This window comes from Nicotiana tabacum, chromosome 23, assembly GCF_000715075.1.
Source record: "Nicotiana tabacum cultivar K326 chromosome 23, ASM71507v2, whole genome shotgun sequence".
Classification (NCBI taxonomy): domain Eukaryota; kingdom Viridiplantae; phylum Streptophyta; class Magnoliopsida; order Solanales; family Solanaceae; genus Nicotiana; species Nicotiana tabacum.
This window is the reverse complement of record NC_134102.1, coordinates 129,474,299-129,490,397: the sequence shown is the minus strand read 5'-3', so window position 1 is coordinate 129,490,397 and position 16,099 is coordinate 129,474,299. Positions and strand designations below refer to the sequence as shown.

General features: G+C 38.9%; 1 protein-coding gene across 5 annotated transcripts; it reads left to right on the top strand.

Annotated features, from left to right (window-relative positions):
• The first annotated feature begins 183 nt into the window (after positions 1–183).
• On the top strand, positions 184–10,077 carry LOC107799306 (plant UBX domain-containing protein 8). Of its 5 annotated transcripts, none has more exons than XM_016622399.2 (11): positions 184–390; positions 5,230–5,291; positions 5,443–6,028; positions 6,109–6,192; positions 6,261–6,376; positions 6,583–6,790; positions 6,891–7,106; positions 7,182–7,313; positions 7,983–8,126; positions 8,214–8,270; positions 9,737–10,077. In XM_016622399.2, exons 1-11 carry the CDS (start codon positions 307–309, stop codon positions 9,842–9,844), a joined length of 1,797 nt encoding a protein of 598 aa, XP_016477885.2. In that variant the 5' UTR covers positions 184–306; the 3' UTR covers positions 9,845–10,077. The 5 variants fall into 5 exon arrangements, with proteins under 5 accessions (XP_016477885.2, XP_075102023.1, XP_016477886.2 ...); XM_016622398.2 differs by having other exon boundaries at positions 185–390; positions 6,574–6,790; XM_016622401.2 differs by having other exon boundaries at positions 186–390; positions 5,150–5,291; positions 6,574–6,790.
• Positions 10,078–16,099: the final 6,022 nt, after the last annotated feature.

Below are 16,099 nucleotides of genomic sequence, written 5' to 3'. Positions count from 1 at the left end.
CCCGTAACTATACACCTTCCAAAGTGTGAGTTAGATACTCTTTTTTCCGGGCAAAGGCGTGGAAGCTGGAACATTATAGAAGAGCAAGCAATTTCACCTTATTTGCCGAAAAAACCCTTAAACTCCACCCTAATTTCTACTCAAGCCCTCTTTAATATATTCCTTTCTGCTCTTTCAGTTTCCCCCAAATATCTATCTATATATCTATTTCACTCTCTCACGTTTCCTTTCGCAGAAAACAGTTGTTTTACAAAGATCGCAAAAATCTTTGTTTATTCTGCAAAATTTGTGGCAAATTTCTAGGAAATGGCGAGACCTAATCAAGAAGCAATCGATACATTCATGAACATTACTGGTGTTTCTGAAACCACCGCTATTCAAAAACTCGAGGTAAATTTATTTTTTTACTTCTGATTCACTGCGATTGTTACCGTAAAGGTTTCGTCTTGTTTTCAGCTTCTGACTTTTTAACTGCTGGAATCATCTGATGTTTATGGTTTGTTTACCGAATTGATTAGTAAGTTAAGTTTTTTTTTTGAAATTTAATTGCTGATTACTGCGATTGTTTTGAGTTCCTGATTTTCACTCAGTGGTAGTATTTTAAGGCTTAGAATTAATTTTTGTTAGCTTAAATATAATCAGCTAGTTCAACCAATCAAAAATAAAAGTGATCAGCTAGTTCATCTGTTCGAAAATGTTAAATTTTTTGCATTCTGTGATTCAAACTAAGTGAATTTTGATTGGCATTTTGAAATGTATCTTTTCACCATTTAGTGCGAGGAGAATACTAGCTTATAGTATTGAAAATGACGAGTTTTGCCTCGGGGCTTTGGTCTAGTTGTAAGAGCCTAGCGTGTGATGTATGGTTAGGCATACATCACAGCTTCAAACCCCGTCGTAGACAAGATCCTAGTATTTAATTGGGGAAGGGTAGAGGGATTTGCTCATTATCCACGGGTTTCTAACCTTGCGCGGATGGCCCTCGTGAAGTTCTCGGTTATCAAAACAAAATAAAACTTGGAGTAATTTTGCGTTGTTTTCGAATATCTAAGTTTTAATTTAAAAATGGATTAAGAATAATGGAAAATAATTTTCTTCTTTTTCTCTTTTAAGTTCTGGGCAGAAACATTTTAAGAAACAGCCTTTTGCAGAAAAAACAAGTTAAGGCTGCGTACGATAGACCCTTGTGGTCCGGCCCTTCCCCGTACCCCGCGCATAGCAGGAGCTTAGTGCACCGGGCTGCCCTTTCTCTTTTAAGTTCCGTTTAGCTCATGTAGTGTTTAATTACTTAGAATTTACATTTTCTCTCTATAATCATCCTCTTCCGCCATCTCAGAAAGTTTTGACACTTTTGGTTTCACCAAGTTGCAAACTAAGCCGATCTATATTTTAAATTGTATTCTTTCAATTTAAGAGGAACTCGAGTGCCGAGGTGGGGATAAGAGGTTGTTCAGGTTAGCCAAGGCGCAAGAAAGGAAGGCGTGTGGCTGGACCAAGTGAAGTGCATCAAGGACGGAGAAGGTAGAGTTTTGTTGGATGAGGGGCTTATCCGTTAGAGATGGCATACCTACTTTCATAGTCTCTTGAACGAGGAGGGGTACATGAGCATTGTACTGGGTGATTTGGAACTCTCCGGGAGTCGTTGTGACTTTGGGTATTGTTAGCGGATTAGAGTTGATGAAGTTGAGGGGGCTATGCGTAAGATGAGCAGGGGCAAAGCGACCTGGCCGGATGAAATTCCGGTGGAGTTTTGGAAGAGTGCGGGCAAGGCAGGCTTGTAGTAGCTCATTAGATTATTTAATGTCACTTTTAGAACGAAGAAGATGCCCGAAGAGTGGAGGTGGAGCACGATGGTTCCTGTACACAAGATCAAGGGTGATATCCAAAATTGCAATAATTATCGGAGTATCAAGCTGCTTAGCTATACTATGAAAGTCTGGGAGAGAGTGGTAGAGCTAAGGATGAGGAAGAGTGTGTCTATTTCCGAGAACCAGTTTGGGTTTATGCCGGGGCGTTCGACTACAGAATTCATCCACCTTGTTAGGAGATTGATGGAGCAGTATAAGGAGAGAAAGAAGGACTTGTATACGGTGTTCATCGACTTAGAAAAGGCGTACGATAAAGTTCCGATGGAGGTTTTATGGAGATGTTTGGAGGCTAGAGGTGTACATGTTGCCGACGTTAGGTTGATTAAAGACATGTATGATGGAGTAATGACCCGAATGAGGATGGTGGGTGGGGACCCGGACCATTTTCCGGTTATGATATGGTTGCATCAGAGGTCGGCACTCAGCCCTTTTTTGTTTACTCTGGTGATGGACGTACTGACGCGCCACATCCAAGGAGAGGTGCCGTGGTGCATGCTGTTTGCAGATGATATTGTATTGATTGACGAGACGCGAGAAGGTGTGAACCCGCAATTAGAGGTATGGAGGCAGAACCTGAAATCTAAAGGTTTCAAGTTGAGCAGGACCAAGACGGAATACTTGGAGTGTAAGTTCAGTGGCGAGACTCAAGAAGGGGAAGGGGAGGTGAGGCTGGACTCGCAGGTCATCCCTAGGAGAGGGAGTTTTAAGTACCTTGTGTCTATTATTCAGGGGGACGAGGAGATTGATAAAGATGTCACACATCGTATTGGGGCGGGATGGATGAAATAGAGACTCGCTTCCGGTGTTTTGTGTGACAAGAATGTGCCACCGAAACTTAAGGGTAAGTTCTACAGAGTGGTGGTCAGACTAACGATATTGTATGGGGCTGAGTGTTGGCCAGTCAAGATCGCTCATGTCCAGAAGATGAAGGTGGCAGAGATGAGGATGTTGAGATGGATGTGCGGGCACACCAGATTAGATAGGATCAGAAATGAGGTTATTCGCGACAAGGTGGGTGTGGCCCCTATTGAGGACAAGATGCAGGAAGCGTGGCTTAGGTGGTTTGGTCATGTGAGGAGGAGGAGCACAAACGCATCGGTGAGGAGGTGTGAGAGGTTGACATTGGAGGGCCTACAAAGAGGTAAAGGTAGGCCAGAGCAGAGGTGGGGAGAGGTGATTAGGCAAGGCATGGCGCAACTTCAGCTGACCAAGGACATGACCCTTGATAGGAAGGTATGTAGGTCGATGATTAGGGTAGTAGAGTAGTCTAGAGTGTTCATAACAGTAGTATTGGCACGCATTCTTGCTTTCTATTGGTAGTAGGTTTTTATAATTATCCGTTGTTTTCTTTCATTGTTGATCACCTTACTATCTTGTTGTTTTTATTCTGCTTTTATATGGCTTTTTGGTACTGTCCCTTCTTGTCTATATTTTCATTAATGTGGTGCTTATGCTTTCCTGAGCCGAGGGTCTATTGGAAACAACCTCTCTATCCTCACAAGGTAGAGGTAAGGTCTGCGTACACACTACCCTCCCCAGACCCCAAGGTCTGAGATAATACAGGGTATGTTGTTGTTGTTGTTGTTGTTGTTGTTGTTGATATGTGGAGAATTATATTTGTTAGTAGCTTTTTGTAATTTATGAATATCTAAATTCTTATTATAAGAAAATTAGTAAATCAACTCCAATTAAGCTCTAAATGTTTGTCAAATTGATTCTCAACAAGTTAAAGGTGCCAAACAAATTGTCACGGAGGGAGTGATTTTTACTAAGCTATGTTTTGTTGGATCAATTGGATATGAACTTGACGAAGTCGTTATCCACGCATGTGTGCCGATTTTGAGCTTTGTTGCAATTGTAATGAGGAAAACTTGGTTTCTGACTGGTCTATATTGTAGTTTATTTTCCAGGCTCCGGAGAATAGGTCTTTGTTGGGTTGTGTTCAATTTTGCTGGTTTGTAGTTTTTAAATTGGATCTATGTCTGTAGTGTTATACAGTTATGTGCAACCGGATGTTTTTCTAAGATAAATAAATGGAGAAAACTTCCATATATTAACTGAATTAACCGTGGTGCACTTGCGGGAAACTCCTTGCCGAGGGCCTGTGCACCCCCGGGATTAGTCGGGGATCAAAGAGACTCGGACACCCGGTGCAAATCAAAAAAAAAAAACTTCCATATATTAAAAACTAGAGAATTTACACAATTGTATGGTTATTTGCAAATGTCACCCAGTTTTCTGTACAAGCCGGAACCTCATGGGTGTACAAGAAACTAAGAATAAGAGGGTATTCCTCAAATGTACAAAATCATTTTCTGCTTCATCAAAGGCACTCCTATTTCTCTCTTTACACAAGACCCACATGATGGCTAGTGGGGAAACGTCCCATGCAGGCAGATACAGAACGCACTTCATCTGAACACTAGCTAATACATCTGTATTTGTGGACTGCTTATGAATTTGGTGGGTTCACGTGTTACGATAAGCATTCTGATATTCATCATCTGGAAAGTATCCGTGGAAATCTGAAAGCCTTGATTTTGAAAAGAAGATCTTACTAGTATAAATAGATAATAAATAGGTGATTTTCCATAAAATCATGTCTGCCTATTTTGGTTCCCCTCTCCTAATAAAAACACATGTCGTATATGTATGAGTGCTCCACTGTAGGTTCCTTTTTAGTCCCGTTTTACTGGTCTGAGAGGGAGAGAAATGGAGAGTGATCCGCTCAAAACATACATGTGAAGTATCAAATTAGAGTCAAGAAAAAATAGAATTTCAGGAGAATTTAAACAATGCCATCTTGTCTGTTTGTCTTCTGTATATTTTGAAAAGTTTACTTGAATAAATGAATTTAATGCTCTGATAGGCTCTTGGTTTCTGCCTCCCTTGGCTATTACTTGATAGATCCAGAATCTACTGCAAGGAAGTTGATGAGGATGGTCAGAATTTTCATTTCTCCCATAATTAATAATGAAATACTAAAGTACCATATTATCCTTCCAATACCCTCATGGTACAAGATTCCTGGCAGGAAATTGACCCATCTTTTGCTTAATCCCTCCCCACCTCCAGAAAGCCTAGGGCATCTCTTGTAGTGGAAGCCTAAATGCAAGCGTGAATTTTTTTTGTAACAAAGTAGTTTTGGGTCGAGCGCTTTTCTTCTGTCAAGTCTTGATTGATATAAGTTTGGTGATGCACTTTAGTGTCATTTCCATCTCTAGGACTTTTTTACAAATGTTCAGCCATTGTCACTTGATGCATGCTTTGAACCGTAACAGTTGATATGGGAGCTCCATAAATCGATTCTTTTGCTCTTTGAATGAGCATGGCTTTGTAGTCTTACATGCTGTGTTGATAGGAGCATGGTGGGGATCTGAATGAAGCTGTGAATGCACATTTCAATCAGGGGGACAGCAACAGGTTAGTACTGCATGTCCTTTGTCTCGTCAGTAATCACCATCTCTTACATTGGGCTTCTTTGTTTGCGGGTTTTATTTATTTATTTTTGAGTTAGCATCTAAAATGATCTTACATACTGTCAGTTACGAATTCGTTCTTTCTGATTATGCAGAGTATATGCAGCACCTCTTGCTGCTGCTCCAGATGAGGATGCTATGGAAATAGATGATCCAATTACAGAGGAATTTCGCAGACCTCCCTTTTCAGTTCTTTCCTCTTCTAGAAGTCCAAATCCTTTCTCCCTTCTTGATCCTAATTTCACTAGAAGTGTGTTTGACACCGATCTTACAAGCCGTGCTCCATTTGTTTCACATCCAAGACAAGTAAGAGAGATCCCTATTGCGGTGAAGGATGGGGATGGACAATCTGGTCATTCCAGAAATGCTCCTATAATCGAGGATGTTACAGACACTGAGCAGACCCATGGCCCAGAAACAGGTGGGACTGTCATAGTTGATGACGATGATGACGAAGTAGTTCCAAGTCCTCTGTCAACACATGCTGCCAGGCATCGTGATAGAACAAATGACGTTATCTTTGACGGCGACTCTACAGCAGCGTTTTCAAGACCAAGTGCTCCTGGTGACAGTGTCTTGCCTGACTATACCAATGATATTGAGGAGGAAATGGTTCGTGCTGCGATTGAAGCTTCCAAACGTGATGCTGAAATGTCGAACCAACAACTTGATGTCAATAATGTATGTAATAGATATTGCTAGTTGTGACATCCTTTAGCTTCTTTCGCTTTCAACGTTGATGTTACCTTGTCATGCCACAGGATCTAAGTGATCCAACGCCTCAACCAAGGCAGTCTCATCTAGAAGATGCTCAACTTGCACATGCAGTATCTTTGTCTTTGAAGGTTCATCTTACTAATGCTATACTTTCTTCTTCTCTGATATTTCTCATGCTAACATGGATGAAATTTAGACTGCTGAGCAGGAGAAAGCGATTCATGAACTAGGAAGCAAAGCTATATCAGAACCAGAAGGTTACAAGCCAGCTGAGGAGGATGAGCGTGGAAAATCTATAACCTCAAATGGAAGGTACTGATTATTTTCTGGAATCTTCATTTATGAAGATAAAATTTCTCTCTTTATCTTCTTGTACACATGGCTTACCAGTCTCTCACTTGCATGTGGGGCATCCTTGCTTCAACCTACACCTACCCTGCATGTTATGTACTTGTGAGAGTACAGAGAGCATGTTTCTGCATTTTGGATTGTCTAACTAGTCTCTTCAGGCAATTTAGATCAGAGGTGGGGAGTTCATCCGTCCCAGATGAAGCTGAAGATTTGGAAGAGGAACCACTGGTTTGGCGCAGAAGAAAACCCATATCTTCAGGTTCTGAAACAGCCCCAGATATCGAAGAGCATGTTGTTAGCCCATTATCAAGTCCTCGACAGCATGATAATCTTAACCACTCCCCGAGAAACGGGGCTGACTTCCCTTCTGATGAGGTATTTTCCCCCCTGTTTTAGTGGTGGATGTTGTGTAACATATATACTCCTTTGGCTTTGGACTACGATTATGCTATACTTCCATTTGTTTTCTTTGAAGTGGGGCGGCATCTCATCCCTGGAACACGATGAAGCTGTCATGCTTGAGGCTGCATTATTTGGTGGAATACCTGAGGGTAGTGGATATCGTTTGCCTAATGCACCTCATCAGCTTATGCAGAATGGTGTTGAGGGACCTATGGGTCCTTATCAATGGCGCATGCCTCGTCCCCCATCACCCTCTCTTGTGGCCCAGCGTTTACTTCGGGAACAACAGGTTAGCATTTTAAGCCCTCAGCTGCAATTAAATTGGCTAGTTTTCACTGATTCCAGTTCTAATCTTTGTACTTAGGATGATGAATATCACGCTGCATTGCAAGCTGATAGAGAAAAGGAATTGAAGGCCAAGGAAGAAGCTGAAGCTGCTCTTGAAGAAAAGAGGCAGGAAGAGGAGGAGTCACGAAGGAAAGCAGAGGAGGAAAAGGTATAAACTATAAAGTACTCCCTCCGGTCCAAAATAAGTGATTTTTTGGTTGTTTTTCACACATATTAAGAAATTCACCTTTTAACATTAATTAGCAATGAAATTGACCATATTAACCTTTACTATCTCTTCACATAAACACTCCTAACACATACTCCAACATTATTTACTCCAAGAGCAATGTAGGAAAAAAATAATTAATTCATTCTTGAAATCTGAAAAAATCACTTATTTTGGACCACAAAAAAAATGCCAAAAAATCACTTATTGTGGACCGGAGGGAGTACTAATTTTCTGCCTAAAAAGGGAGATAACAATGGGAACACAGAAACTCGAGCACTTGTTCCCCCATGAACTTTAATGGTAGTGCAGATTTTGTCATTCAATCTTCTTTTCTCTATCTACTTTATATCAGTATTCTTCTTGAACATGGTTATCATTTTAGTTACTTGGGTAATATGCTCCCAGTCTCTCTGTTTGTTTGTCTGTGTTGTATGTTGTCTGTGCATGGGCGCACAAATGTGATTGGATCCTTTAGGTGACAAAAAATTTCATTTTTCCTTTTCTATGATTTTATATAAATTGAAGATCAAAGGAATTGTTATCTTTGTAGTTGGTTAGTATAGATATTCTGCTGGCTTTAGAATCTCAGACTCAGTTATTGATCAGGAAATGGAGAGACAATTAGCAGCAAAAGAAGCTTCACTTCCTCAGGAGCCAACAGCAGATAACGAGAATGCTGTGAATCTTGTTGTACGTATGCCAGATGGCAGCCGCAGAGGGCGGCGCTTTCTCAAATCTGATAGATTACAGGTATGTTAGTGTTCGGGAGACATGATTTCATCAGATTTTATGGTATGATTTTAAGATGATTTAACTGGATCAATGTGTGCTTTGCAGTATCTTTTCGATTACATTGATGTTGGCAGAGCGGTCAAGCCCGGCACATACAGATTGGTAACTCTTTAACTTTGGAGCTAGCTATTCTAAGTGGTGGTGTTCTATTTGTTGGGGTTTGAGTAGGGGTGTCAATGGTTCGGTTCGGCTGGTTATTTTATAAAATTTGTAGCATACCTATTTTTCGTTTTTTTCCACTTTACATAACCAAAATTAGACTTTTCGGAACCGTGCCAATCATCTCGGTTTCTCTTCGGTATCGGTACAATTCGGTATTTTTTTAAAAACGTCATCTAACAATCGGTAGTTGAATTTAGAATGCGATAAATGTTAACTTACGTAGTACTTTGGAAAAAATCTCTAGATATTTTTACTATTTTAAAAAGTGATTGAATCAAGATGTCCATAATAAAGATTCCTCCCACTATTCTATGGTATCATAAACTAAATTAAGCAAAAAAAAGAGAAAGTATAAGTCACATGAGTGGAAAGATACTAATCAAGTTGGGACTCCAGAATATAGTTTATTAGAAGATTAGCATCCAACAAGAGAAATCTAAATCGTACGAGAGGAATGACATCCAATACCTTGTGGCTTGCTACTCAAGATAAAACTAATTTAGTTTCAATAAGAGTAGCAGAACAAATTTAAAAGTTAGGACTTTTGGGTGTTAATTACTAGGTCACTTATAGCCATTTCCATAATTCCAAGGCCCAAAGGAAAAATATAACGCTTTGTTAGTTTTAAACTTAATATATAAAATATGTGAAACATATTTATTCGGTACGGTTTGGTATTTTTCGGTTTATTTTTATAAAATTTAAAATCGACCCTATTATTCGGTACGGTTGTAAATTATATAAAAACCTATGGTTTTATTGAAAGAAACCTAATAATTTCGATACGGTTCGGTCGGCTTAGTCGGTTATTAAAGATCCATTGACCCCCCTAGGTTTGAGCACCTTATCTGCTCTCTCTTCTCCTTACTAGTATTATTATCATCATGCTATTATTATCTTATTCTTCAATTGTATTACTAATATTGTTTATTACGCTGTCAATACTTTTCTTTCTTTACTTTCATCATAGCTTCTTTACTCTTGTATTTTTCAAACCTGTTTTGAAAATACTTTTTTTGAGCCGAGCATCGGGAACAACCTCTCTATCTTACCTAAGGTGGTAGGGGTGTAAGGCCTGCGTACACTCTACCCTCCCCAGACACTACTTGTGGGATTTTACTGGGTTGTTGTTATTGTTGTAAGAGTAACTAGACAACGATTGGGAACTTCCACTTTGACAGTAAGTGTGTCTAGTGAAGTACTCTGTTGCAGAAAGTTCATATACATTTTAAATGGGCACTTCTTCTAAAAAAATGGTCACATAGTTTGTGCTTTTGGGGTGTGGAAGAGAGAAGATTTGGTAGTTCTCTTCCTAGTATTTATTTCGTAGATTAGTTATACCATTTTGTTTGCTTTGTAACAACTAGAGATATTGAATACCTGCTAATACAATGTCCTACATGCAGGTAAGACCTTATCCTAGGCGTGCTTTCAGTGATGGAGAGAGTGTCCTCTCTCTGGACGAACTGGGGTTATCCAGCAAACAAGAAGCGCTGTATCTGGAGATGATATAATTTATTCATTCTGTAATTAGTTTAAAATCGCTTCTGAAGACTTAAAGATTATACATGGGTGAAAATGGTGTTCTGGGGTTGGGTTGTTTTGGTTAAATTATCTGGTTGGTAGGGAAAACGCCAAATGATTACCTTGGTGAGGAGTATGACAATGATTCATGGTGCCTTTTCTTTGGAAATATTTGTTTGTTTGAAAATTGAAAAATCTTACGAAGCTCGTGAATTGGTTGCTACTGTTTTCGTTGTTTGGGTCATTGTAGTTTGTATATTGCTGCAAATGGTCTTCAGGGCGCACCAAGGATGGCTACTCAGAGTTCACGCCCTTGGTCCTGTGCGCTTAATAGTTATCTGGGAAGGTAGTTTGTGGATAACGCTGGATTGACCTGCTATGTGAGCCATGAGACGTATCTGGAACTTAGGAGGCGCTTGGTCTGATGGATAAATAAAAATAATTCTGGGATTAAAATTTAGTACGGTATTATTCTTAATTTGATTATTAATTCTGGGATCAGTTATCTCAGGATGGGGGAAAACTTATACCTGATGGAGGGTGGAATAATAATCTTAGGATAAGTTATCCTCCTAAGATTATCCTAGGATAAAACAATAAAATTAACAAGTTTAGGATCAACTAGTCAATAAGAAAATAATATTCAGATCATTAATTCTATCATACGACTCCTTAATGCTTATCATGGACCCGCTTTAGAGAAATGCGAGCATACAATAAAGAGAAACTAGAGGATGATAAGACATCCTAATGGAGTAACTTTGAGGTTGCGAAGTCTTGTTTTTCATAAGAGAAAGCTCCGTGTGTTAGTGGTGCACAGTTCGAAAAAGACATCCCAATGGAGTACTTCCAGTTTTTTTTTTAAATCGAGAAAATTCTAAGAGCCGGTAGCGCATGGTCTGAAATTCCGCGGATAGCTGGTGTGCCCCTCTATTTATTTCTCCCCGCTCGTCTTTGTTTGGGGTTAGAGTTCAAACTCGTGATGTGTGTTTAATTCACATAGTTTATGCGGTTATAATTCTACTGAAGTGCCGCGTTACGCTCCTACTATTTAACTGAAGTCTTGAATCCTCTTAGGCGGGTTTTTACCGTCGCCCATCGTAAGAACCAACAATTTTTGTCACCTAAATATTAAACCAACGAAAGTCTTAGTTAACAGTATCAATTCGAATAATTGTGTCTAGTCACAGAATGAACTAAACAAGTTTTTTGACCAAATCAACTGATGCTACTATGCGCAGTCATCAGAGCTCTGCTCCAGGAGCTCCACAACTCTTGGATATTACCTGTTCTACTGAAATTAATGGGACCAAGACCTATCTGCCTACAACGGCAGCAAGAGTTGTTGACAATGTCAAAATGATTTTTCAGTGGTTTGTATTTATTGTAATGTGAGATTAACTTATTTAAAAGTTTGAATTATTATAAATTGTATTTAATTATTGGTATTGTAATATGGCCAAATTTTCATGACATTTGCCATGACATAATATCCATTATTAGGACAAGGATTTCTTGCTATAAATAGAGGAGTTTCTTCTCATTTGCAAACACACTAATTCAAGAGCTTTTCACTCTTGTCTTTCTTTCTTCTCCTTTATTTCATTATAGAGTATTTTGTAAGAGAGTGAGTGTTGGGAAACACTTGTGTGAACCCTTTCTTTGGAGTGATCTTGTGAGGTTATTCTCTTGGGGTATTTGAAATTAATTAGAGTATTTACTCTAATTTTGTACTCTCTTTTGTACTCTTGTTGGTATAGTGAAATTGCTTATCTTCGCTTGTGGACGTAGGTCACCTTGACCGAACCACGTTGAATTTGTGTCTTCTTTATATTCTTTAATTGCCGTTATTATCAACTTCCATTGTCTTTGTTATTGTCATTATACCGTTGTTTGGCTAAATTTCGCACTACCCGAATTCCCGATCCTAACAAATTGGTATCAGAGCCAGATCTAACCGGGTTATTTTAAATAGCCAAAATGACTATAACAAAGTCTTATGTTGAGAAATTTGACCGAAGTGCAAATTTTGGAATGTGGCAATTAAAGATGGAAGCTATCCTAATTCACGATGGCTTAGATTTGGCACTGCAAGGAAATGAGAAGATGCCGGATAAAATGACAGACGAGGAGTTTGCCGTCATAGACAAAAAGGCAAAAGCAGGTATTATTTTAAATCTTTCAAATGAGGTTTTGCGTGAAGTTGCAGCAGAAAGCTCAGCCAAAGGCATATGGGAAAAGTTTAAAACCCTATATATGAAAAGAACAGTAGAAAACATGCTTTACCTAAAGCAAAAACTCTACATTTTTCGTATGGCTGAAGGTACCTCTATACTTACTCATCTTGATACTTTTGATTCTCTTCTTATGGATTTAAGTAACATAGATGCTGAAATCAAAGATGAGGATCAAGCTGTGTTATTGCTTGTTTCCTTACCCCAGTCGTTTAAACATATAAAAGATACTATGCTTTATAGAAAGGGTAATATCTCTTATAAAGATATCAAATCTATTTTGAAATCAAAAGAACAAATAGATAGAGATATTACTGGGAAAACTAGTGGGAACCAAGGGGAATGCTTATTCATAAGAGGTAGATCCAATAAGAAAGATTCAAGTAGTGAGAAACCTAAATCAAGGTCAAAATCCAGATACAGAAATGTCATGTGCAAATATTGTCATAAGAAAGGTCACATTATTTCTGAATGCTTTAAATTGAAAAACAAAGAAAAGCATACAGAAAAAAAAAATGAGCACAAAAATACTGACACTGCCAAAACAAGTGTAGCTGCTGATGAGACTGAGGGAACTATTTTTTTTAGCAACTAATAATAGTTTCAAATCTAACAATGAGTGGATTTTAGATTCGGGTTGTTCTTATCATATGTGTCCCAGTCAGAATTTATTTACCACATATGAATCTATTGGAGGTGGAGTTATCTTGATGGGCAACAATGCTGCCTGCAAAGTTATTGGAAAAGGTACAGTCCGAATCAAAATGCACGATGGTGTGGTGAGAACTCTCACCGATGTTAGACATGTTCCTGACTTGAAGAAAAATCTCATCTCTTTGGGCACTCTAGAATCTCTTGGGTGCAAGTACACAGGTGAAGGTGGAGTTCTGAAAATTTCTCATGGTGCTCTTGTGATCATGAAAGCACGCAGATCTGGTACGTTGTATACTCTTTTGGGATCTACTGTTACAGGTGCTGCTGCAGTTTCAATATCAGATAAATCAGATTCTGACATCACCAAATTGTGGCATATGCGATTGGGGCATATGAGTGAAAAAGGTCTTTCCATCCTCAGCAAAAGAGGTCTCTTATGTGGCCAAAGTACCGGAAATATAGAGTTCTGTGAACATTGTGTGTTCGGAAAGCAGAAAAGAGTCAGCTTCAAATCTCCAGCGATTCATAGAACAAAAGGTACTTTGGATTACATTCATTCAGATCTTTGGGGTCCTTCACGTACCCCATCAAAAGGTGGTGCCAGGTATATGTTAACTTTCATTGATGATTATTCAAGGAAAGTTTGGGTTTATTTCCTGAAAAATAAAAGTGATGTTTTCTTAAATTTCAAACAATGGAAAGTTTTGATTGAGAAGCAAACAGGAAAACAGGTTAAGCGGCTTAGAACAGATAATGGCTTGGAATTTTGTAATGACGAATTCAACGAATTTTGCAAGAATGGAGGAATTGCTCGACATCGTACTGTGAGAATGACACCTCAGCAAAATGGTGTGGTAGAAAGGATGAATAGAACTCTTTTGGAAAGGGCTCGTTGCATGATTTCAAATGCTGGGTTGACAAACGGCTTTTGGGCAGAAGCTATCTCTACAGCTTGTTATATTGTCAACCGAGCTCTTTCTGCACTTTTGAACTGTAAGACTCCAGAGGAAATGTGGTCAGATACTACTGCTAATTATTCTGATTTAAAGATATTTGGTTGCCCTGCATACATGCATGTAAATGATGGAAAATTAGAGCCAAGGGCTAAAAAGTGCATTTTCCTTGGATATGCATCTGGGGTGAAAGGATACCGACTATGGTATCCTGATCCCACGGCACCAAAATATATAATTAGCAGAGATGTAACCTTTGATGAATTCTCTATGTTACATTCTAGAAAAGAGTCTTCTAGTTCTTGTAATACAGATAAAGGAAAGAGTACACAGAACCAGGTGGAGATTGAGATTGACATTCCTTCTGAGCCAAGCTCATCAACTTTGGAGCAAAATACAGTTGAAACTCCTGAAGTTGAGACAGAAGCTGAAATTCCTGAAGTTGAACCAGAAGAAGAGGAGTATTCTATAGCCAAACATAGACCAAGAAGAGAAGGTAAACAACCATTAAAGTTTGGAGATTATGTTGCATTTGCTTTTTCAGTTGCACAGGAAACTGAAGAAATTGGAGAACCATCAAAATATTCAGAAGCAGTTTCTGGTGCTGACTCAGCCAAGTGGCTGATTGCAATGAATGAAGAAATTGAGTCTCTCCACAAGAATGGTACTCGGTCTCTTGTGAAGCTGCCATCAGGAAAAAGAATTGTTGGTTGCAAATGGGTCTTCAAGAAAAAGGATGGCATTCCAGGGGTTGAAGATGCGAGGTATAAGGCACGATTAGTTGCAAAGGGCTATAGTCAGGTACAAGGAGTTGATTTTAATAATATTTTCTCACCTGTTGTTAAACATAGCTCTATTCGTGTCTTGCTTGCCTTCGTTGCCATGTATGATTTGGAATTAGAACAACTTGATGTTAAGACAGCTTTCTTACATGGCGAACTTGAGGAACAAATATACATGCATCAACCCGAAGGATTTGAAATTAAAGGAAAAGAAGATCATGTTTGCTTGTTGAAGAAATCCTTGTACAGATTAAAGCAGTCTCCAAGGCAATGGTATAAAAGGTTTGATTCCTTTATGTTGGGTCATGGTTATTCGAGGAGCATGTATAATAGTTGTGTTTACTTCCGAAAGTTAAATGATGGTTCATTTGTGTACCTATTATTATATGTTGATGACATGCTCATTGCTGCTAAGGATTTAACAAAAATTCATAATTTGAAAAGTCAGCTGAAAAGTGAATTTGAGATGAAAGATTTGGGAGAAGCTAAGAAAATCCTTGGCATGGAGATCAAAAGAGATCGAAAAGCCAACAGGCTATTTCTGACCCAGAAGAAGTACTTGGAGAAAGTCTTGGAGAGGTTTGGCATGAAAAATGCTAAACCAGTTAGTACCCCTCTTGCTACTCATTTTAAGTTATCAGCTGCTCAGTTCCCGCAGTCAGAGGAAGAAGAGAGGTACATGGCACATGTTCCTTATTCCAGTGCAGTCGGCAGTATTATGTATGCAATGGTTTGTACACGTCCAGATATTTCACAAACAGTGAGCGTGGTAAGCCGGTATATGGCTTGCCCTGGTAAAGCACATTGGCATGCTGTGAAATGGATTCTCAGATACTTGCGAGGTACTTCAAACACATGTTTGGAGTTTGGGAGAAATACTAACACTTTGGTTGGTTTTGTAGACTCAGATTATACAGGTGATCTTGACAAAAGAAGATCACTGACAAGCTATGTATTTTGCATCGAGGGTTGCGCTATTAGTTGGAAAGCTACATTACAACATGTAGTAGCTTTATCTACTACCGAAGCAGAATATATGGCAGTGACCGAGGCGATCAAAGAAGCTTTATGGTTGAAGGGTCTATTTGCGGAACTCAGTTTACACCAAGGTGGTATTACCATTTTCTGTGATAGTCAAAGTGCCATTCACTTGACTAAAGATCAAATGTATCATGAGAGGACGAAGCACATTGATATAAAGTATCATTTCATCCGAGAAACCATTGCTGAAAGAAAAGTCTCTGTTCAGAAGATCAACACTAGAGACAATCCTGCTGACATGTTCACAAAACCTCTTCCAGTATTCAAGTTCAAGCTTTGCCTGAACTTGATTGGCATTTATGAAGAATGATTTTGCCCATTGGGGTTTTTGCGGAGAAGGTGGAGCAAATTTACTATAAGCCAAAATTAGGCCAAGGTGGAGATTTGTAATATGGCCAAATTTTCATGACATTTGCCATGACATAATATCCATTATTAGGCCAAGAATTTCTTGCTATAAATAGATGAGTTTTTCCTCATTTGCAAATACACCAATTCAAGAGCTTTTCACTCTTGTCTTTCTTTCTCCTCCTTTATTTCATTATAGAGTATTTTGTAAGAGAGTGAGTGTTGGGAAACAC